Below are 24,979 nucleotides of genomic sequence, written 5' to 3'. Positions count from 1 at the left end.
ATGGACCCTGGAAGTATATGTGATCGTACGTAACTCGATCAGGAGTAACTCTATGTAAGGCTATAGTAATATTTGCATTCTAGAGGTGGGCCGGCTGGTTATTCAACATTTTTGTTTGTTTATTTCCTCCCCTTTGTTTAACATCGCGTGTTAGGTAATAGGTGAAAGTACAATCAAAACTGAAGCCGAAAGTGTGTTTTCGAAGTGTGTAAAATCAAGCGTATATATATTTAAAATATTACTTTTTTCCCCGTCGTATAGAAACGATAATTTGCGAACATAATCAGAATAACCATTCAGCTGGAAATGAAGATCAGAAGTCTCGTCCTTGCTTTGATCTTTTTCGGGATGGTCGTTAGCACTGACGGTATGTATCACGCAAATTATGTACCATGTAACTCGTATGATAGTACATCCTCTTACCTACTGTATTCGTATGCTGGGCATATAATATTTAAGGGCCATGATTAAGATGGTTTTAAGAAAAGTACTTTGGTGTACTAATTATCGTGGAAATATATGCTTATGCGTAGATAATTTATAATCGATGATTTGTCTGTTATTTGCCATCTAAAAGTAGATGGTAGATATTTTACATATAGTGCTGCTGTTGCAGGTTTCCAGCTGCTCGGCTCTGCTAGTCCTCTAACAGCCCGGCTGGGAGGAGCTGTACTGCTGCCCTGCCTTGCGGACAGACCCCTGCCTTTGGAGGTGCTGGAGGTGGACTGGAGGAGGACTGACTCAGACACCATCGTGCACCTATTCCAGGGGGGTCACAGCAGACCTGAATCACAGGGAGACGCATACAGGGGCAGAGCGCAGTTCTCTCAGGAAATCCCCAAAGGCAACTTCTCTCTACTGCTTGAGGGTGTGAGGACTGCAGATGCAGGAGTGTACAAGTGTGTGGTTTATACAGAGCAGGAATACCATGAAAAGCGGGTGGCAATACAGCAAGTAGGTAAGTTAGTCCAACTTAGGCTCCTGTCCAGTCATCTGGGTGATTTTCAAAAATTGCCGGTTTGTCCGAGTTTAGCTTTGCAGCACTTATAACTTAATGTTGCAAGTTACAGTAGAGTACCAAGTAAAGAAAAAAGCACCAATTTTCAATATGTCCAAGCCACTCAGTATCATCACACACCTGTTTGCAAGGTTCCTGAACACGTTTACTAATTGTTTATTAAACAATATGTACAGCCCTACGTGTCACACTGCTCACACTCACCCTAATCAATCTGATATTTATTACTACAAGAGATGAAACATCTTGTGCTCTTTGGCAAAACAAAAAAGATCAGATTTACGAATCGTCTTGTTCTTGTTCCAGAGCGACTGGTGGTGACTGGTGCGGATCAGGCTGTCTATGCAGATGCTGGAGAGGATGTGACTCTTAGCTGCTCTGTGGACACCCATGTTAACGTGACAGAGCTTTATGTGGAATGGAGAAAAACAGACGATGACATCTTGGTCCTTCTTTATGATGGAGAGATCAGACCGGAGTCTCAGCCTGAGAGATACTCTGGAAGAGCTGAATTCTTCATTGAGGAAATTCCCAAAGGAAATTTCTCAATGAAACTGTGGAAAGTCAGGACTGAAGACAATGGAGATTTCATGTGTGAAGTCCACACAAATACTGATTCTGCCAATACAACAGTCAGGATATCACCACTGGGTAAGTCACCAGAAGAAATTGTTTTAATATGTTTCTCAACATTATGTTTTGTGATTGATTTAATTTTTATTAGAGTCTGCTATATACAGATTATGAGTGTTCTGTATTCTAACAGGCTTTAATGCACACAAAATGAAACAGGCCTAAATACTGAATATTCCTTTGGAAATGTATTTTTTGTAACACTTTGGCCACATTGTTAATAATAATTAACAATTATTAAATTAGTTTAAAATTTACAAACATTCATAACAATAATGCATTTATAAGTAAGGAATAATTGACGACGGGCCGTTGAATTATTAGAAAATAATGCACACCCGAGGTGGATCGGCTCCCCATTACCACCTCGGGTGTGCATTATTTTCTAATAATTCAACGGTCCGGAGTCAATTATTCCGCTTATACTACGGTTGCCACACCTCAAGACATCGATCAGATGATATATTTCAAGGGATTCGTCCGGTTTTTCTACTTAAATCGCTATTGTGAGTAGGATTATTTCTTCCGCATCTCATCCAACGACTCTTTTGCTAGTTCCAAAACGTCATTTTAAAGCTGGCAATGGAGGCTTGAGCCGTTGATAGCAGACTAATGCAGTTAATAATGAAGTTATTAGAAAGAGAGCGAGAGAGACAGAGAAACAGAGAGAGAGAGCTTGTATGAATTAGGCTACCTCTGTGTGTCCCTCAACAGTGTTCTGAAGCACCGTCTCTAAACTGTAAGTCTGCTTTAAGATGCAGCGCTGTTATTACCTCGCTAGTGAGAAATGTCATGTGTAGCCTTTAAGTTGGTAGACTAGGCTAACTAATACTGCTGCAGCCCAGTTGTTGAAAGTTTCATATTCACCGTAAGTATTAAAATTTACTTTCGGAAAATCGTCTGTCATGTTGTTGTTTTTGTTAGTCCTGTGTGCTGTATAGGTACTGTATGCTAATTTCCGTTATTACAGTTAACTATGCGAAGTGATATGGAACTGTAATGCGGTCAAGAGAGCTACCTGGAACTACGTTCGCCGTGCGTTTATCTGAAAATAATTGCACACCTCAGAACGTTCGTCAGCCAATCAGATTCAAGCATTCAACGGTCCCGTAGTATAAAGCATTATAAACATGCTTATAAGTATTTATCAAAAGGCATAACACATAGCCATGTGTATTATGCATAATGAATGCTTTATGAAGCTCCTCTGTAATGCACTATTGTAGGAATTATTAGCTCAGGTAAATTTTAATATCTCCACCAACATGTTTTGAAATTAATTAACTTTTAATAAATTATTATTTAATGCGGATTATTAACCAATTGTTATGCCGAATGATCGGCTCCTCCAAACTCAATTGTGAATCCCCGTGAGTCTGTTAATGTGAGACTTAAATGGAATTCATTAATAACCAGTATCACTTAACCTGGGTTAGCAGGCTCGTCCAGCGAGCTGCGTCACCAGGTAATGTAAACGATCTGTAGTGAAGCTCCCCTCACTGCCGATGTCTCGCGATATTTCAGGCGAGTTTGAGGTTTCAGAGCGTAGTAGCCAGATCGCACAGACAGGGACTATTGTGAGCACTCAATGAACGGAGGCTGAAGTTGTGTAAAAGACATACATTTATTCCTACAACTAACATAAGACAGACATTAGACTTAATACAAACAATAAACACGAAATAACGGAATAGACACAAACAATGTAATTATGGAAATGCAATGACTAGATTTAAATGAGTAACCTTTTAAAGAGAAATACTGTTCTGCAAAGCAAGCACAGTTTGTGGAAAAACGACCCTAAAGTCATATAGCAGATTAACAGAACATCTTAGGTTGTTAGAAATGAAAGGAAGTTGGTTTACTTGGTTGCAGAGTGGGGGGGGGGGAAGGGGGGGGGGCAGGGGGGGTCTTGGCAGTTGGTTGCAGAGGCTGATGAGCTGACGGGTGATGGCACTCAGGGAGGCGCGGTGTTTGCAGCAGTTGTTGGAGTGGAGCCCCTTTGATTCTCTCTCCTTGTGAAGCTTTGTCTTGGTTGCAGTTCTCTGTCCAGCTGGGTCTTCAGGCTTCAGGAGGGCTTCTTGTGGGCTTCTCTTCTCCTGGGCTGACGTTCTCCACCAATCTCTTTGGGCTGATGGTCTTTCTGTTCTCCCCTCTCCCTTCGGGTTGATGGTCTTCTGTTTCTCCTCCTAGTTTTGTTCTGAGGTGCCAGGTTTTATACTCTAAAGTTCATGAATAGGAATGACCAGGAATTCGACTCCTGGATCAATGACTGACCATCCATTTGGCGGGCTTTCAGAAGGGGGTCTGTATCAGTCCTTTTGAGATTTATGACTAGACTGATTCCCCCTTTATTGATGATTTTCATTAAGTTGGTGTAACTTTTGATATATCCATTTTCATGGTAACCACTGACCAAATTTGGAATCAGGAGTGATTTTCCATCAGTTTGATACCAAACATGCCATACCAGCCTAGCGGTTCACACCTCATACCGTCTATAATAATTAATTAACAATTACTTACATCTTGAATGTCACTGACTCACATCAGTATATGGTACAGGTGGTTTGGGTTGCACCTCAACAGATGTTACACTTTATACAGACATATTCACATTCAAATAGCACATCTTACCCTTAGATAGGTGTGGCCGTTAGTCTGTAGTAATACCAATTTAAATTGCACATCTGGGAACATATTTTGCTTGCTATGAATTATCTCAATTGACCTTCTCCTCAGAATGGATAATATACACCTTAATTCAGTTCTGTTAATATAGGATGGTAGAACTCAAATAGCTTGCAAACGGCCACAAAGATCAGATAAGGCCACTGAGGAATATGGTAGAAAAAGGGGGGTTTTGTCAAACAAAGAAAAAGAATCTCTGAAAGTTAGGACACATACAAACATAACCATACAAATACTTACAAACACATACAAATCTGTATATTGAGACTAGTAGTCATGAATAAATAAATATACAGATATACAAAAGCCAAACTTAAAAAAAACCTTCTTAAAGGTGTTGGTCTGTTGGGTGAGTGGTATGTAAGGCAGGATGTCTGAGGAGGGGTTGTGTGCCAAGTCGAGGGACCCCTGTCCTTGGGGTCCACTGCTGTCTGTAGATCCCTAAATCTTTGGGCAATAAAAGTTGGAGTGCTGGCCTCCCTTGTTATCTGTGTGTGTTTAAGTGGTTCTTTGTGTGTGTGTGTGTGTGTGTGGGGGGGGGGGGGTCACGAACCCCCCTTTGCTGCCTAGGCCAGCAAGTACCTCTCGTACCAGGGTAGGCCTTGTCTCAGGCCACCTGGAATTTAAGCTCTGTGATATGTACATGTGTGATCCTACACTATAAATACCTTTATAATGCATTATAATGGGTTCTTTCAGTCTGAGCTGAAAGAGAAGGCAAAACAAGCCTGGATAAGCCTCAGTACTGAATATCATGCAACTATTTGAGGCTATTAAAAATAAGTAATATACAAAAAAATTACCTATATTGTTTTGTAAAATTAAAAAAAAATAAAGAAAATATATTTCTTTATAAAAGATCTTTTGCTTTTTATAAGCTCTTTTGCAACTAATTTCATGAAATTTATCTTTTAGTTAAAATTTCTGGCTGTTTCTAACATGATATGTTTTTGTAAACAATCAAATGAGTAAAGTAATGATTTTTATTATAAAAACAATAAAATTGCAGCATTTTTAGTGAGCTAAGTGTCCCTGTGAGCACTATGTTTCTATTGTATCCTGTATTGAAATAGGTACATTGATGATTTCATACCATATTTTTTATTTTTACTTCATGTTAGAACGGCAGAATGAATTTCACTGGAATAAAGTGCAGTAACTGTTAATAATTGTACATAACTCTGAGGCTGGACTGAGCTACTTCCCTTTGTCAGGTGTTCCTCTCCTGAGTATTAGCTCAGTTCTGTCACACTCCTCTTTCTGGTTTCCCTTCATTGACACACTGAATTGCACTGTGCTGTTGCTATGAGCTTCTACTGAACGGTCTTGATTGCTCCCTGTGTGCCTGCTGCTCCTTCTTTGGGTTTAGTGAGGATGTTTTTCCCTGCTACCCTTCCTGTTCAGTTTGAATCCCACTTCTTTGATGTCTGCTTTACTGCTTAGTTCTAGGACAGATATTCTGGCTTCCTGGCCTTAGCTTTTGTTACCGACTGATTTGTGTCTATCATTCCTGTTATCCATTTCCTCTTTCCTTTTTGTGTCCCCTGACCTTGAGGATTCGCTGTATGACTTCAATGTCAAAATACACTTAAAATCATTTTCCTTTGGGTACTAAAATGTCTTTTTTCAGTATGAGGTGAAAATATCTCTGAAATAACACCCATCTGAGAAAGGTGAAGATTTGTGCTTCAATTTAGGAAATGACTTGACGGGTTGCATGAGTTGCTTATGCTCATGTTGCATGCCTTTTGTGTCAGTTAAAGTACAGTATGCTAAGCAACATGTGTTTTTGAAAAATGCTTAATGAAATTTGATTTTTTTTTAGGCTATTCATCCCTGCACTGGTTGATTTTAGTGCTGTGTTTTGCTGTTACGCCTGTAGTGCTAATCACAGCTTTCTCTCTAAGGCATTTAAAACTACCAGGTAAGTGACTTTAATTCATATTTGGCCTTAATTCCAAATCCAGCCAGTAAATCACCGGTCAAAGATCTGCTGAATCACTATGGAATGTCTCTTCTATCATTTAAAATCGCATCCGTTTCTAATTACCACTTATGCTGCAGGGGTTCACTTGCTAAATGCAAATGTTGAAGTTTGAATGAACTCTCTCATCTGATGTTAAATCGAATGTGGTTAAGTTTTTGTATACTTTTTGTTTATAGGTGAAAGCAAACAACCTGTGTTGTATCACTGTTTATACATCACAGTTCCATCCTTCATGGTTTTCATAGCGTTCATCCTGTGGGGTGTAACTGAAGGTGAGTTTATAAAATGGGGACATACTAACTGATTAATGTACAATAGGGTGGCAGTATTTATAAGTGTAGCACCCTTTCCCTGCACACTGCAGTTATAGGAAAGGGGCCCTGGGTGCGTCCCACACCGGCTTGTTGTTTCTGTCGCCCTCCTTACCATCCAAAACTCTAAGATAACACAATTAACAATCGACCAAATGCAAACACCCTGAAGTTAATAAAAACAGAAAAAAATAATATATATATATATATATATATATATATATATATATATATATATATAATAAATCAACCAAAGCAATATATAAACATATGCCAACCCCAATGATTACAAATAACTGAGTATTTTCAAAAGCACAAAAATAAACATGCCACCCTGTGTCCATGGAATAAGACAAAAAGGGAAAATGGAAAAAAAAATCGCTGCAGGCCTGTTTCTGTGCTTTGGCGCAGTGAGTCGGCGCTTATTCGGTGCCGGAGGAACCCCAAGCTTCTCCGGTAACTTGGGGCACTGTCTGGATTATCTCCTTCGAGGCAGCTCCTGGGAGTAGGCTCTCAGATAAGCCGGTCCATCCCTTTTTTTCCGTAGCTGGAAACTGTCCGTCCCCTGCGCACACACGCTTCACCTTGCTCCGGGGTCCTTTGTCCGACCCTCCTTTCCCGCCGTTATTCTCCTCCCCTCTCACATGACCAGAGACACATCTGCCCGAAACAGAATTTAACCCCTTAAATTCTGGGGTAACCCAAATTTACAAAAAACTTAATTTAAGCAATGAAACAGATACATAAAATAAATAAGTCTTAATACCATCTCTCACAGGGTTACATAAGTATAGTGAAAATTGGTAGCCACAGCTCCAAGAGGGGCCAGGGTTTTCCTTAGTAAATGTGTGACTTGTACATCACCAACACAAAATGCCATTAAAGTACCATATGTCTTGATAAAAATGTCTGGAAGATATGATAGTATGAAAAATTATGTCACCCAAGCCTAGTATAAAGAGCCTTAAAGGAAAAATTTCATGGAAGTACTTACTGATGACATTTGCTCTCATTTCTTGAAGGATGTAATAAATAGAGGTTTATACCTCCTGAAAAAATACGGGCGACTCTTACCCAGGGTAGTTAACAAGAGAATAACAAAACCAGGCCTTTACAGTTTTTTTTCGTCGCTTTGGACAGTTTCTTTAAAGAGTCTTGAGGTTTTTCAACTGCTTGCACATTTCCCAAAACCATTTGTCCATTGCAGCACAATAATTTGGATAACCAGCAAAATTAAGTAATTCATTTATGTTTCAAAAGGCAGCTGTCTGCCATTCAGTCAGTGCCTTCTAAAATGTGAAATCTTTGTATCATTACCTATAGTCATACTAGTCAAAATGTTTAGTCAAAATATACCATGGAAGTATTTTAAGAATTAAAATGGATCAGTTTCCTCAATTTACTTCATTATCATTTCTCTATATCTGGAAGCTTAAAAAAATCATGTTACAGTAAAAATTTGCACAGTGTCTTAGGTAGTTATGTTGGAATGAAGAAGGTCAACTATACATCATATGTTATCCTGTTGCTCCTGCTTGTTTGTCCACATATTTTCATCTACATCACATCTGATATGCTCGCTTGCATTACACCAAGGGAAAAAAAAATCTTGTGTGCGTCGGCCACACTCTACAAGAATTTGTCGGGATGTTATCACAGGTAGCATCCATTGCAGTGAGTAAAGAAACATGAATGTGTGGCTGGTGACAAGCAGTTGCTGTTTTTATCATCCAACGAAACCTCTCTTTTTATACTATACAGTTCATCATTAAAGGAACCTTTCTGACCACTGCATTAACATTTTTGTATGTGATGCACATATGTTTAACTATTTTGCAGAGTACAAGTAAACAAATGAGAAGCGCATATATTGTTTTGGCAACATGACTAATACAACAGATTTTTGGACTAAATCCTATGAGAGCTGAAACTAAATCATATGTAAATTAATAAAAACAACATGAAATTACATTCTGTTGTGAGAAACTGGCTTAAGGGTGAGAAATATATATGCAGATATATGTGGTTGTGAGAAATACAATTTTCATTTGAGAATTTGTCCAAAGCAACCAAGTAAAACTGTAACTAACTGGTATGTAACTGCAATGAGGAATGGGGGAGGGTATACCAAGACTCCCACCTGCAGGTGAACCAACCAATAAACATTCTAGGCTTTTGTATCTTGCTGACAGATGAAACTTGTTGGTTTCAGAACTGTTTACCGTGGTATGTTTGTCAAAAGTTAACAACCATCCAGCTTATGAATTCCTGAATTACTCTAAGGTAGGACAAGCCGTGTTACTTCATTAATCCCAGTGCTGACTGGAAGAAGCACAATCGGGAAGTTTAGCTGAGGTTGTCATTATATGTGTCAGCATTGAGATGGTACTTTATTGATTTAAGGATATTATTGTGTATTTCATCTTACATTTCCTCGAAGGCGATCAAGATAAGTTGTGCAAGAACCAATGGATTCCTACAAACTTGATGTTATTTTATCCAGTAGGGTACTTCCACAAGCATTATTCGGATTTAACACTGTGTATGGGGTGAAACCAAGTTACCTCAAGTCTTACGTTTCTATGTAAAGTTCCATACCTGAGACGTGCTCATTGTTAATGTGAAGGAGGTTAAAAAATAGATTCCATTGAATATTCAGAATATGAAAAATATTTGAAATTCGTATTTCCCAGGCAGGGAAGGTTAACTCTGCAGCACTGCCAAAGCTTAGGTTACCCATGTGTTATACATGCTTCTAAAACAGAGACCAACAAACTGTCTATTGTAGATAAAGCAAAATCTACCGGAACATTCAGCAGATGAAAATTTTTAAAAGAGATTCAAACAGGAAAAACTGGCATGCTGGACTAGAGAACAATTTTTTTAATGTGTCTGTAGACAGTTTTACCTAATATAACAATTTTCTTCTTAGGATCCACAGAAGAGGCCGTTACTTGTACCTCCATCAGTCTGCTGAATGTCCTCATGTTGTTTAATTTGATGCCACGTGATTTATTTACTGGTATGTGTACACACTTTCATTTGTTTCCATGGTTTCCTTATATTTCCTGCATACACTGAAAAATGGTGACAAGCAACATGTTTACTAAGAAAATGAGGAAAATAAAATGTAAGAAATGCAGAATAATTAACACAGGGTGACCCACATACTGTAAGTACCCCTACATTTTCACAAATAGAATTTATGTGTAGGGCTACATTATGTGGGTCACCCTCCATTTCTCAATTTCTGTGTTGCAGAGTAAGATTATTTTTAAACAATTACTATAAAATCATTTAAACAAAATTTTAAATTGCAACAGAAAATCTTTTGTATGCTTTAAACTGTTATATATTTTACTAGATGTGATTGATACATGTTTTGATGAAACCTTTAATGGATGGCAATATAAATTTGAAAAAAAGCTCTCTGACAGCACTAATTGTTTTACCATTAATTAGGGCTAATTAGGTGACCCGTGATGTTAAGTGTGAGATATGACATTCCTGCATTGTTTCATTATAAAACTCCTTGTTTTACAGGTATAGCAAGGAAGATTAAAGATCAGGCTCACGGACTAGGATGTGGAATCTTTATCATTTACTTAGGCACATGTAAGTTTTTAAGTGTGCTTACAGTTTGCTTACCGGGGAAACAGGTCAACAGAAGATGCAATTTCAGTCGCACTTCACGCTGCCCTGTCTCATCTGAAGCATCCCGACACATGCGGCAGAATGTTATTTATTGACTTCAGCTCCACCAACTCAATAATCCCTCACAAACTGATTACCAAGCCCACCAACCTGGGGCTAACCACCACTCTCTGCTCATGGATTCTGACCTTTCTCACCAACAGACCACAAAATATTGGGGTGGGAAACCGCATATCATCCACTCTCACACTGAGCACAGGAGTACCACAGGGCTCTGTCCTTAGCCCAGCCCTTTTCACCCTATTCACACATGACTGCACACTCATCCGCACCTCCAACACCATAGTGAAATTTGCAGATGACACCACGGCAGTGGGACTGATAACAGGAGACGATGAGACCCACTACAGGGAGGAGGTGCAACACTTGATACAGTGGTGCTCAGATAGCAACCTTGTCTTGAATACATCCAAGACAAAGGAGATTGTCATGGTCTTCAGGAGAGCCAGGAAAATTACGCCTCCCCCCTCCACATAAGTGGAGAGGAAGTGGAGAGGGTTAACGACATGAAATTCCTGGAGATCTGAAATGAATTGTTAACACCAAAGAAAGCTCAACAGAGACTTTTGTTCTTAAGAACACTAAAAAGTCAGACTTCCCACTCAGCCCCTTGTCAACTTCTACAGGAGCACAATAGAGAGCATTCTCTGCTGCGGTGCTACAGTGTGGTACTCCAGCTGCACTGCAGGGAACCGGAGAGACTTGGCCTGGATAGTTAAGATGGAGGATCGTGGGTATCAAGCTCCCAGATATGAACAATGTTTATGTTAGCCAACTATGTAGGAAGGTTAGCAACATAATCAAGGACCCCACCCACCCGGGTTACAAACTTTATATGTAAGGAATAATTGACGACGGGCCGTTGAATTATTAGAAAATAATGCACACCCGAGGTGGTGATGCGGCCACGACGTGAAGCGGAGTGGATAGTATGCATTATTTTTCTAATAATTTAACGGTCCGGAGTCAATTATTCCGCTTATACTACGGTTGCCACACCTCATGACATCAATCAGATGATATATTTCAAGGGATTCGTCCGGTTTTTTTCTACTTAAATCGCCATTGTGAGTAGGATTATTTCTTCCGCGTCTCATCCAACGACTCTTTTGCTATTTCCAAAACGTCATTTTAAAGCTGGCAATGGAGGCTTGAGCCGTTGATAGCAGACTAATGCAGTTAATAATGAAGTTATTAGAAAGAGAGCGAGAGAGACAGAGACACAGAGAAAGAGAAACAGAGAGAGAGAGCTTGTATGAATTAGGCTTCCTCTGTGTGTCCCTCAACAGTGTTCTGAAGCACCGTCTCTAAACTGTAAGTCTGCTTTAAGATGCAGCGCTGTTATTACCTCGCTAGTGAGAAATGTCATGTGTAGCCTTTAAGTTGGTACACTAGGCTAACTAGTACTGCTGCAGCCCAGTTGTTGAAAGTTTCATATTCACCGTAAGTATTAAAATTTACTTTCGGAAAATTGTCTGTCATGTTGTTGTTTTTGTTAGTCCTGTGTGCTGTATAGGTACTGTATGCTAATTTCCGTTATTACAGTTAACTATGCGAAGTGATATGGAACTGTAATACGGTCAAGAAAGCTGCCTGGAAGTACGTTCGCCATGCGTTTCCCTGAAAATAATTACACACCTCAGAACGTTCGTCAGCCAATCAGATTCAAGCATTCAACGGTCCCGTAGTATAAATATAATTAATGAACATGCCTTTACATTTCTAAAATAATTCAATTGAATTTGACTACTCAATGTTATATGAATTGTTGACTGTCAACTAATAAGCTGTTGAAATACTACAAATACTCTCTATACCTTGTGTGAGTGGACTATCCAAATGAATTATTTCTTATTCTTATTTACAGTTACTCTATAGGTGTTTGAAAGTATAATTTGCAGCATTGAATAAGAAGCATTACTTTTATAACCCTTTTTAAACTGCCTTATATAGGACCACTGAGCATCTGTTTTTGTGCCATGTATTTTGTCATGACTGACTCTGCTCTTACTTCTTTTCAGTTGCAGTCATTGAGTTTACAACAAATTATTCCACATACACCGCTGAGAAAGTAGTACTAGGATACGTTGTTGGTGTGTTTATAGCTACAATAATCTTTACAGTTTCTTTGCAAGGTAAGTACTTTTAGAGGTCAGGGGCAGAATTGGCTACAGAAATGTTTCTTTGTTCATTAAACAGATGTAAAACACAATTAAATAACCCTGGAAAACTAATGATACAGGTGAAATGTGAGTATGAATGTGAACCGTCAAAATAGCGAAATCAGATCCAAACAAAAAATTGGAGTTAAGAGATGAGGCTTGTAATGTAAACCTTGTCACCTGTGGTTAATTCTGGATCCACCCCCCCCCCCCCCCCGAACATAATAATTACCCACATCTTTATACTCTTCATACATCATGTCATCATGTCAACCATATGATATTATTCTCCCATCCAATTAGGTTAACTTGAGAAATGAGATCCTGTATGGAGATGTACAGATACAAGTGACTTTGTTAACTACTTCAAATTCATAGATCCTCAGATCTTTCATTCAGACCCCACCAGTCTACATTTACACCGTAAACTAGGGTAGTTTCAGATGTCCCATCTTACACTTCTATGATCTGGACACACCCTAACCTACAGTATGTACATGTGCCTAGCATGAACTTCTCGCAGCCTAATCCTGTTCTTACCTCATTTCAGTTGGCTACGTTTTTCTTCAGGGGAACATAACACTGAGCACATTTAAGAAAGTGCTGGGCGGCATAGCTGTTCTTCTGATTATCTATATTTCATTTGCAAGTAAGTATGTTTCCATGTTCATGAATATCTGTTTCTTTTACAATCTGAAGATATCTAAACAGGCATTATGTACAGGAGCTTATTTTCTATATTTTAATGTAAAAGACAGAGATGTTCACAATGACAAAATTAGAGTCAGTCTAGTTTCAAGTCTACATCACGGTTCCAATTTGACATTACTATTTATCAAAAATGTAACCGCCTATTTGTTTTTTTTCTATGAGTAACTGATGCGACTAAATGGGAATCACCATTTGAACATTTAAAAAACTACATTTCATAGTTTTTTAGGCTAATACATATTTTCAAAGTAATTGCTAATTCAAATGCCTTTGAAGCAATGAAATTGTTGTAAGAACCTAAGGACTTTTCTAATGTAAATTTTAAAATTAATACTTTATCAAAATAACATAATGTTGAAGACATCCCTTGCAGGAAGTTTTGGCATAAATTCCTGAGTTGGACCGTGCATGTATGCATAAATTGCTTTTCTGAAAGCATGTCAGACTGGCCCTGCTCTGGAGCCAGACCAAAGCATGTCCTGACTAATCCGCCCTCAACTATGTTAAAGTGAGATGATTGACTAATGAATCAGTATAACCCAGATCACAATTGTTGTGCTGCTAAAATAAATGCATGTTTTTAGTATTTTTACACGTAATTCTAAAGCAAAAATTCCAGTTAATTGATAAAATTGATTTCTCTCTCAGCTTCTGTGTGTGCAGTTCAATAAATGATTATTCGAATAACACCACAAACTCCATTTTAAAAAGTTAAAATAATGTGTGCAGTCATACTGCTCTTTTAGTTATGGAAGAGCAGTCACTAATGCCACTTTTCAGTCAAATTATTTACAGGCATTATGTTTTTACTTTATTTCTAACCGTTAAATTTGCATGTGTGACGGAACCCCAAATAATTTTAGAAATAACACTACATGCTGTATGTGGGGCACAATGAAAGGGCAGCTTTTCCAGTATCTGATTTCATAACCAAGGATAGTGAAATTAAGCTGGTCACAGGACTGGATAGTATGGCTAAGAATGTCTTCACAATAAAATGTAATATCAATTAATATTGATAATTAGTACGAATATTGTCAAATCATTATTTCTTTCCAGTTTAAATTAATTTTATTAATTAATATTTCTTCCTAAGAGAAATTTGAAGAAACCAGTTGGTTAATTGTGGTTTTAAACTATTGTTTATCATCAGAACATAAACACTTGCCAAACAGCATTTCACATTTCTCAAATCACGTAGATGTAGAAATTGAACAGGTTTTTTTATTCGACGTTGAGAAGACACACACATTCTTCCTGCAATTTTTCTGTGGACTGTCATGCCGTGTGGGGATGGAGAAGACTCAGAACAGGAAAAGTCCGGGTAGTCAGGAAAATGAGGGCTTTATTGTCGGGGAATACATACAACAAAAGACAGATGGCAAACTAGCACGAAGGACTTCAACCTAGGGAAACAGACTCAGACACAGACTGAAATACACAGGACTAAGCATAAATAACACGAAACAGCTGGCCACAATCGGGATTGCACACGTGGTAAATGAGGGGGCGTGGCACACAGGAGGATCGTACGAGCAGGTCATGACAGACCCCCGGCCCCCCCTCCCCGCACTCCGGGCGCGTCTCCGGGGAGGCAAAGGACAAGAAGAACAGAATAGGCACAGGGACAGGAACCCAGACAATACCTGACACAAAACAGGGAACACAGACAGGCAGACCAGGAAAGGAGACACAGAGGGCACAGAGAACAGAGGAACAAAAAGACCAGGAGTGAACAGAGGAGACCCCGAGGGACAAAGAGCAGACATAGAAGGGACGAAATAAGGATGCTGAAAGAGAAAGGACGGAGGACAATGGGGAGCACAAGGGGTCCCTGGCAGATGGAAGGCAGAAGCCAAAGGAACAGCAGGCGACCACGAGGTCAGAGCCGAAGGGACCCTCGGCAGACGCCAGGAGGGAGCAGGAGGGAGCGTCGGAGTGGCTGAGGAGGAAGGCGGAGGGACAGGTGATGAAGGCAAGGAGGGTGACAAAGGGGCGACCGGCAAAGGGGAGGAGAGAGCAGGAGTCGCCACAGGCAAAGGAGACGCCACAGCCGGTGAAGGCACAGGCGACCGAGGAGTTGGCGTGGGGAGGCCTGCCAGCGACCGTCGAAGCGGCAGAGTCAGGACCATAAGCGGCCAAGGAGGCGCCGCAGACGAACGCTAAACAGGAGCCAGGGGAACCAAGGACAAGCCAGGGGGCAGGGCGGGCAGGACCCGACCCCTGCGTTTGTGTCGTCTCCCACTTCGGGACACTGAAAGGTATAGCCCCAACCGGGATTCACCACGCTGGGGTGATTCACCCGAAGGGTCCATTAGGGCCATCAGGGAAATCCCTGAGGGGTCCCACTCGAGTTCCTCCTCCATCATAGGGGAAGGAGCAGTGTTCAAAAAGTCCGGGATCACCTCAGAGACTTGGGTCAAGGGAACTGGGACAGGAAACAGGATGGGTGGAGCCGGGACATTGGGCACGGGTGGAGCCCGGGCCGGGACGTCAGGCGCAACAGCAGGCGGAGGCAGCACCTCGGGCGCAGCAGCAGGCGGAGGCGTGGCCTCGGGCGGTGCAAAAGCCACATCAGGGGCCTCGGGCGGTGCAGGAGCCACAGCAGGGGCCTCGGGCACAGCCACAGGCATGGGCGGCGCACCGGCTGCTGGGACTAGCGGGTCAGGAACAACAGGTAAAGGCTGGTCAGGCAGCAAGGGCAGAACAGGCTGGTCAGGCAGCACAGGGACAGGCTTTGTCCCTTTAAAAGCCTTTGAGACCCACGGAATGGCATCCCGAAAAGACCTGACCCCTTTAAGATCCAGGCATGTCCCAGTCAAGGAGTGTGCTGCTGATCCTGGTGGGGTAGCTGCAGAAAAGCGTTCCAAGTCAGTGGAAGTGAACTCCTGCGCAAACACTGCGGGGTTTAGAATTGGGAGAGGCTCTTCCCGAGACCCGGCAGGGAAAGAACCTCTCTGGCTTGTGTGCTTCTTCTTCCTCTGGTTCGTGGCTGTCGTGGGAGGTTTGACCATCTCCGGAAGGATGGACAGCGGCTCCACAACCTCTGCCTCATGCAGCGCGACTAGTTGGGTCCTCCTCTCAGTCACACGCTGCACCAGCTGCCGGAGGTTATTGTGTACCTCGTTCTCGGGCGGAATCATCTCCCTTAGGAGAGTCCTGTTCCAGCAGGCTAAGCCCAAAGCCACGGGATCCTCTCGAACCTCGGGCTGGTTTAGCCAGTACACCGACGTGCTGGCTGTTGGCAAGCGGACTTGCATTTTGTCCTGTCATACTGTGATGACAAGTGCAGGGCGAGCGAAAAGGAAACGGGGAATCAGGGTCAGGCACACAGAGATCCAAAACAAAGGGTTTTAATGCTGGGTGAGCACAACACGGTGAAACACTTCTATGACAGGACTGGGGAAACAGACTCAGACGCAGACTAAAATGCACAAGACTTAGCAGAAATAACACGAAACAGCTGGCCACAATGTCGCAAATGAGGGGGCGTGGCACACAGGAGGATTATACAAGCAGGTCATGATATATTCTTTCATTTTGGTTTTCACTGGAATACCCTGATTGGATGGGTTGCTTTGACTATGTTGTCTGCCTGACTACCCTATTGCATTCTCTCATTTGTTCAATAAAATCCTCACTTGTGTTTTTATGGCTGTGTCTGTGCTTGTGCCCCATTGCTGGTCCTCATTTCCTTGTGATGCAAAGCGTGTTACTGGCAACACATTGGGTCTCAAATTATATAATATTTTTATTGAGCATTTGTTGTATTGATATAGAGGAACATTATATTGTGTTAATTATTGTTATCGTTTTATGTGTGTGTATGTATGTGTACTTTCACTTCCCCAATGTCCAAAATGGGATTCAGACCCAGAGCCCCTGTGCAGTGCAGGGTTTTAAATGCATTGGTTTTTGTATCTGGCATGAATTCCATGATGACTGACAGTATTCTTTCCTCATTGCAGTTGCTGTTGGCGTGTACCTCATGAAATATTTCACAGCCACAGTGAGCAAAGAAATGCTAACTGTATTGATAGTTCCAATGATTGTAGTACTATTCCCATGTGAGTATATCAGCATGTTTTTACATCTGTTATATGTTCATATTGAATTTGTTTTGGCCATTGCGATCTCAGGATTTTTGTACCAGAAATAGGCAGCAAGGTATTTTATACATATTTGCATTGCAAGGATTTAAAAAACATTTTGTTTATTTTCACTTGTGTGTGCGTGTGCATGTGTATGTTTACGTATAAATGGTTTGGACAATGAAATTGAAACACCTGGTTTTAGACCACAGTAATTTATTAGTATGGTGTAGAGCCTCTTTTTGTGGCCAATACAACATCAATCCATCTTGGGAATGACAGATACAAGTCCCACACAGAGGCCATAGCAATTGTGAGGCATTTTTCTTGCAGTGGCCAGGTCACTACATAATACTGCTGGAGGAAAACGTTTCCTGACTCACTCATTCCACTCAATGCCCCAAAGTGGCTCAATAATATTCAGATCTGATGACTGTGCAGGCAATGGGAGATGCTCAACTTTTATGTTCATCAAACCCTTCTGTCAGCAATCTTGCTGTGTGTATTGGTGTATTATCATCCTGATACACGGTACCACCTTAGGGTGCATAGTTTAACCCATTGGATGAACACGGTCCTCCAGAATGGTTCGGTAGTCCTTGGCAGTGACGTGCCCATATAGAAGAATTTCATAATATTGCGGCTCAAACTATGACTGACCCACCCCCGTGCTACACTCTGTAGGGCTGTGCCATGTCATATGATATAGTGACATAATCAATAGGGCTGCCACTAATGACTATTTTTTAATTGATTAATCTATCAGCTATTATACCGATGTTTCAAGTAATGTAAACAATAAGTTTTCTTTCAAAAATCAAACAGACTGTCTTACTTAATTTTATTTTGATAGGTACATACTGTCATTGTAGGGTTTTAGATAATGGACACCGGCTTTTTGGCACTATACAGATATTTACCTATGCCCACAATTGGAGATATATTGTGATGCCCAAAAGTTAGTGTCACGTTCGGCAGTGAGATGGGTGATCGCACAGGCAGGTGAGCGAGCAAAAAGCAGGTGATGTTCGGGGAAAACGGAGATTTATTCAAGGGCAGGACAAATGGGAGCAAGTAACCTCTACTGACGCTAACGAAAATGAATGACAGACACTGAACTGTAGCAAGACAGGGACTGAAATAGACAAGATAACAGGGTACAGCTGGGTACAATCAGGGAAGCACATGTGGATAATCAGGGGGGCGTGGAACACACGAGGATCGTACGAGCTGGGCATGACAGAACCCCTCCCCCCTCAGGGGAGGCGACGGACGAGACGAGGGAAACGGGACCTGGAACAGAAGAACAGAAACATTAATGGGGCACAGGGAACAGAACGGACAGACAAAACTGACAGAGAGACAGGAAGTAGGACAGGACTTGACATAGGACAGGGAAGGCGGATCAGGAATGGGGACAGAGAGGGAACAGGTGGAACAAAAGGGCCAGGAGTGAACAGAGGGAGGATGAGGAGCAGGGACGGGAAGAACAAAGGGATGAGGAACGGAGACAGGAGGGAAAAGATGGGAGGCCAGGGAGAGAAGGAGGGGGAACAAAGGGGAGCCCGAGGGAGCCCCAGCGGGAGACGGGGAGCCGTCGGAGGGGCCGCAGGCGGCCAGAGCAGGAGGGGACCATGGGGAGGGCAAGGAGAGGGGGGCAGCCGCAGCAGGTGGCCGGAGCGGATGGAACCGCAGGCGACTGAGGAGCCGCAGCAGGGGAGTCCGCAGGCGACTAACGAGGTACCGGAGCAGGGAGCGAGACAGGGCGACGAGGCTGTGGAGGGGGACTCGCAGGCGACAGCCGACCCGGAGGGCCAGGACCCGCAGGCGCCGGCCGAGCCCCAGTGCAGGCGAGGGAGGGTGAGCCAGGGGGCAGGGTGGGTGGTACCCCATCCCTGCACCTGTGTCCTCTCCCCTTATGAGACACAGACATCAGGGCCCTTGGCCGGGGTCGAGCTCGCCGGGGCGAGGGCAGAGGGGTCACAGGGGTCATGGTCACTGGGGTAGAAGGAAGTAGAGTGGGACCAGGAACAGGAGCCACAGGGAGCACAGTCACTTGAGGCGGAGGGAGCGCCTCGGGTGTGGGCGCGGGAGTGGGAGCTGCATGCAGAGGGAGCGCCTCGGGTGTGGGCGCAGGAGCCGCAGGCAGAGGGAGCACCTGCTCAGGAGCCGCAGGCAGGGGGGGCTGCTCGGGCGCTGGAGCCGCAGGCAGGGGGGGCTGCTCGGGCGCTGGAGCCGCAGGCAGGGGCGGCTGCTCGGGCAGCGCCGGCGGCTGCTCGGGCTGCGCAGGAGGCAGGAGCGGAGGGAGCTCCTCAGGCCAGGCAGCTAAAGCAAGCAGCGGAGGCGGCTGCTCAGGCTACGCAGCGGCCCAGCGTGTTCTCCGGACAGGGAGTACAAATGCAAGCTGCCCAGGGAGGCAGCTTAGCAGCACTGGGGACTTCCGTGGTGATCGGGAAGCACTCCCAATCACCTTCAGGAAGAGAAGCAGGGTCTCTTCTCTTCTTCCTCCTTCTCCGGTGCACGGTGGTGCTGGGAGGCGGCGCTAAGTCCGTAAAGACGGACGGCGGGAGGATAGTCCCCGGTTCACCCGGCGCGATGTACCGCTCCATCCGGAGCTCGGCCACCCGCCGGAAGTTTCCGCGCACCTCCTCCGCAAGGTCCGTGTCCTCTTCCAGAGACAGCTGATCCAGGATATCCCAGCTTCAGCTCACGAGGTCCCACGCTGGGGGATCCTCCCGGATGCCAGGCTGGGCAAGCCAAAAGAGCACCTGGTCGACGCAACTGAGGTAATCCTCCTCAGCTACGGAAGATAACTTGTCCTTACGGTCTGTCATTCTGTCACGTTCGGCGGTGAGACGGGTGATCGCACGGGCAGGCGCGCCAGCGAAAAGCAGGCAAGCAGGCGACGTTCGGGGAAAACGGGGATTTATTCAGGGGCAGGACATATGAGAGCTAACGAACATCAATGACAGACACTGAACTGAGGCAAGACGGTGACTGAAATAGACAAGATAACAGGGTACAGCTGGGTACAATCAGGGAAGTACACGTGGATAATCAGGGGGGCGTGGCACACACGAGGATCGTACAAGCTGGGCTTGACAGTTAGGAATCTGTATAAATTCGGCATATCCTTGTGTTTTTTAAACATAAAGTTAGCAAAGCGCACCACATGTGACTTTTGTTAAATTATGGAAGTTATGAAGAGAGGGACAGCTCAGCAGTCACAACATCTTAAAAGAGCAGATACTGTGGTTAACCAGGTAAAAAGGCACCAGTGGGATGGTGGTATTTTTGCAGTTTCAAGTCTGACATGTTTATTAAACAGCAATACGCCAAATTTATAGGCATTGCTAACTTTTGGACATCATAATGCGCCTCTCATTAATATTTTAGGTGCACTATTAATCTGCTTACCAAATTGTGGGTGTAAATAAATGTCCGTACAGTACTGAAAATTCAGTAACCGGACAAATGTTTCGCCCGACATCTGAAGCCCTGGTGAATATTGCACTTGCACCAAATTATTGCCTGCAGTGGTCCAGGGGGTTTATACTGTATTAACATGCACATATAATCACTCGCTGTGCTTTAGACAAGATGCTGACTGTTTTAGGATGTGCATTATGGAAGTGAATCATTTCCCAGTTCCCCAGCTTCATTTTTATTTCAGTTAATGATTTTTTTTTTATTAATTTCAGTTTTCATTTCAGTTTTAGTTTACAGTAATAACACTGGTCAACAACCAGTGTCTGAACAACATGCATGAACATAGCGCCGTCATTCAACGTAAAATAAACCCAGTTTTTAGCCTAAACATTTTTACAAACACTTAGCAGGTAGCAGGTAGATAATTTTATGGCATTGATGATTAGTGTATCTAGCAGTTATAAGGACAAAAAATATTATAACGAATAAACAACATTTACGGTTATTGTACCTTTTCTGGCAGTCCAACATCCAAAGTAGCAGTGGACTGGTTTATGTCATGCACGAATGGGCACAGAGCAAGGAAAGAGGAGCAGGAGTCAAGGAGTCGGGTGAACACAGGGTTTAATTTTGGAAAACATGCCCAAAAACATACAACGACATCACTGACCAGACTGGAGAAACGTTAAATTACACTTAAATACACAGGACTAGTTTAAACACAACTAGGAACAGCTGATAGCATGAGGATTCCACATGAGGTAGATAAGGGGGCATGGCACACAAGAGAGTCAGAATGATCAGGGCATGACAGGAACCCCCCCCCAAAAGGCGTGCACTCCAGGCGTGCCTGAGGGGATCAAACAGGGGACACGACGAAATGCAAGGCACGACTGGACAGCACCTGGGGAAACATGTGACAAAACATTAACGGGGCAACCAGAACAGGACCGACACGCAAAACATGGACAAAAACACCAACCAAGACACCAAATGACAAAGCACAGGGAACACAGAACCCATGGACACCAAGGAGGGGGACCATGAAGGGACAACACCAGAGGACAAACTGACCAAAGGGACAGAACCACCAGGGGGCACAAAACCAACAGGGGGAAAACCAACCAAAGAAGGGAAGGGACCAGGCAGGAGCAAGGGAGAACCATGGATGGAAAGGGAGCACGCGAACCACCTGCAAGGGGATCCCAACCAGGTGACAAAGAACCAAAGCGGGGGGGGACCCAGAGAGCTGGAGGGAATCCTAGCGGGTGGAAGGCAGGAGTAGTAGGGGCCACAGGAGACCGCGAGGCTGGAGCCAGAGTGACCCTCGGAGATCACAAGGCAGGAGGCAGACGGGACACCAGAGGAGGGAAGGAGGGAGGCGGAGGGACTACTGAAGGAGGTGAGGAGGAAGGTGAAGGAGACACCAGAGGTGGTGAGGAGAGAGTAGAAGCCACCGCAGGCAATGGCGAACCGACAAGGCGGAGCTGAGGGAACCGCAGGTGACCGACGAGACGTTGGAAATGGGACAGCAGGTGACCGACGAGTGACCACAGGGGGAACCACATGCGACCGTTGAGCTTGAGCTAGGGGGACCGCAAGCGACAGCTGAGCAGGAGCTGGGGGAACCAAATGTGACTGCCAGACAGAAGCAAGGAGGACCAAAGGCAAACCCATGAGCAGGGCAGGCAGGATCTGACCCCGGTGTAAGTGTCCTCTCATTGAGAGACAGGGTCCTAGCTGGAATTTGCCATGACGGGGTGGTGGTCGGGGCATCACTCCAGCAGGGTTCGTTGGGGCAGGAGTCAGGGTAATTCTCGAGGGGTCCCACTTGAGTTCCTCCTCCATCTCTACTGAGGGGGGAGGAGTGATGGTCAGATGATCGGAGATCTCCTCAGGAACAGAAACCAGAGAATCAGGAACTGTATCAGGAACCGGGGAAACAAGGACTCGATCAGGAGCCACGGGATCTGGAGTCATGGGAACTGGAACCACAGGAGCTGGAACTGGAGTCACAGGAACGGGAGCAGATACTGAAGCGGATATGTTCCGAACGGGGGCTACAAAAACTGAAGAAACAGAAAGCCCTGGAGTGGGAAGCTCCTCGGTCGGTGCGGCTGACTGGTGCGCCTCATTTTCTGCGACCCTGCCTCTTACCTGGGCCAGGTTCTGCCACAACTCCTCTCGTGCGGCGTGGGTCTTCTGACGGGGAGATCTCGTTTAAAATATCTCTCGACCGCACTGCAAGGGCTCTAGCCCTGGGGTTCTCCTGGACCTATGGTTGTCTTAGGCAATGGATTACTTCATTGATCAGACTGAGGTACAGTACTCAGCCTCAGTGAGACAAGGTGTCTTCTTCTGGAGTCCGGTTATTCTATCATGCACGAACAGGCACGGACTGGGGAAAGAAGAGCAGGAGCTGAGGAGTCGGGTGAATACTGGGTTTAAATTTGGAAAACACACTCAAGAACATACAACGACGTCAATGACTGGACAGGGGAAACGTTGACAGAAAAATAAATACACAGGACTAATTAAACACAACTAGGAACAGCTGATACCACGGGGATTCCACATGAAGTAGCACACAAGAAGATCGGAACATTCAGGGCATGACAGTTTGTTTGTATTGATGCTGTTTCATTGCATTTGTACTTAAAATTTGTGGTCAGTTTTATTAGGTGGCAATACTGTGCAGGCTCCTAAAGAATTACATGGGTGTGAAACCTCAAGCAGTATTGACGAGGTGTTTCAATTTCATTGTACTGTATGTGCGCATGTGTATGAATGTAAAATATGTATGTATGTATTTATACATATTGGTCGATGTGATTACCCTAGTGTGCACACTGTTTTGCCTTGGTATGTTTATCTACGTCTGGTCCACGATGTTACACTCTCTCGTAGGGAAGTTTACATTCTTGCAGACATGACTGTCTTAAGATCAGTGTGGTTAAAGTCCCCAGCTGCAATCATCACCCCATCTGGATATGCCTTTAGCTGGTTATTAATAACTTTGTGTACTGGTGTGTGTGTGTGTGCGTGTGTGAGTGAGTGTGTGCATGCGTGTGTGTGTGTTTTGGGGGAGAAGGAAGTACATATTTGGCCGTAATTTCTACTATCAGCACTTCACCATTAGGAGGAGAGCTGAATTTGTCTGCTGTGTCCGTGGCAGTGTACCAGCTGTTCATGTAGACATGCAGTCCTCCAGCTTTGTTTTTCCCGGAGCCGTTAGTGCTGTCCTAGCTCGATAGCAGCATCAGGAATCAATTATAATTAAGTAATGCAACTAAACAGAAAACATAAAAACAAAGAAATTGCTAGAGCTGACTTAGATAAAAAAAAAAGTGTTTCAGGCTGAGGACCAGGGCCTGTGGTCAGTGATTAAATAGCAAAATGAATTACTGATGTAATGCATTTGTAGTCCGGTCATACTGTACAGACCTGCCAAAACTGTCTGGGTCTGGGTTTAATGATCGGTAAACAGTAAAGTTTTACTTACTTTACAGTAAGGTTTTACTCATAACGTACACACGTGGACAAAATTGTTGGTACCCTTCAGTCAATGAAAGAAAAACTCACAATGGTCACAGAAATAACTTTAATCTGACAAAAGTAATAATAAATAAAAATTCTATGAAATTTAACTAATAAAAGTCAGACATTGATTTTTAACCATGCTTCAACAGAATTAATAAAAAAAAACTCATGAAACAGGCCTGGACAAAAATGATGGTACCCCTAACTTAATATTTTGTTGCACAACCTTTTGAGGCAATCACTGCAATCAAACGATTCCTGTAACTGTCAATGAGACTTCTGCACTTCTCAGCAGGTATTTTGGCCCACTCCTCATGAGCAAACTGCTCCAGTTGTCTCAGGTTTGAAGGGTGCCTTTTCCAGACGGCATGTTTCAGCTCTTTCCAAAGATGCTCAATAGGATTGAGGTCAGGGCTCATAGAAGGCCACTTTAGAATAGTCCAATGTTTTCCTCGTAGCCATTCTTGGGTGTTTTTAGCTGTGTGTTTTGGGTCATTGTCCTGTTGCAAGACCAATGACCTGCGAATGAGACCAAGCTTTCTGACACTGGCCAGCGCATTTCTCTCTAGAATCCCTTGATAGTCTTGAGATTTCATTGTACCCTGCACAGATTCAAGACACCCTGTGCCAGATGCAGCAAAGCAGCCCCAGAATATAACAGTGCCTCCTCCATGTTTCACAGAAGGGACAGT

The 24,979-nt window shown here is 43.6% G+C and overlaps 1 protein-coding gene across 12 annotated transcripts in view; it reads left to right on the top strand.

Moving 5' to 3' along the window:
- LOC125723787 (uncharacterized) overlaps positions 1–24,979 on the top strand; it is a 102,680-nt gene that overhangs the window by 57,445 nt on the left and 20,256 nt on the right. For 5 of the 12 annotated variants that reach the window (XM_049000564.1, XM_049000562.1, XM_049000560.1 and 2 more), the window contains exons 1-10: positions 144–367; positions 617–958; positions 1,325–1,669; positions 6,168–6,266; positions 6,506–6,601; positions 9,573–9,662; positions 10,184–10,255; positions 12,376–12,489; positions 13,067–13,165; positions 17,196–17,294. The exons of 1 other annotated variant lie outside the window; for it this stretch is intronic. In XM_049000564.1, coding sequence (XP_048856521.1) covers positions 307–367; positions 617–958; positions 1,325–1,669; positions 6,168–6,266; positions 6,506–6,601; positions 9,573–9,662; positions 10,184–10,255; positions 12,376–12,489; positions 13,067–13,165; positions 17,196–17,294 — 1,417 coding nt within the window. In that variant the 5' untranslated portion in view covers positions 144–306. Of the gene's footprint in view, positions 1–143; positions 368–616; positions 959–1,324; positions 1,670–6,167; positions 6,267–6,505; positions 6,602–9,572; positions 9,663–10,183; positions 10,256–12,375; positions 12,490–13,066; positions 13,166–17,195; positions 17,295–24,979 lie in introns of those variants that run through there. 6 more of the 12 variants (XM_049000563.1, XM_049000558.1, XM_049000556.1 and 3 more) reach the window with 5 other exon arrangements.

Source organism: Brienomyrus brachyistius, unplaced genomic scaffold, assembly GCF_023856365.1.
Source record: "Brienomyrus brachyistius isolate T26 unplaced genomic scaffold, BBRACH_0.4 scaffold51, whole genome shotgun sequence".
NCBI classification, from domain to species: domain Eukaryota; kingdom Metazoa; phylum Chordata; class Actinopteri; order Osteoglossiformes; family Mormyridae; genus Brienomyrus; species Brienomyrus brachyistius.
This window is presented reverse-complemented; position numbering and strand designations above follow the sequence as displayed.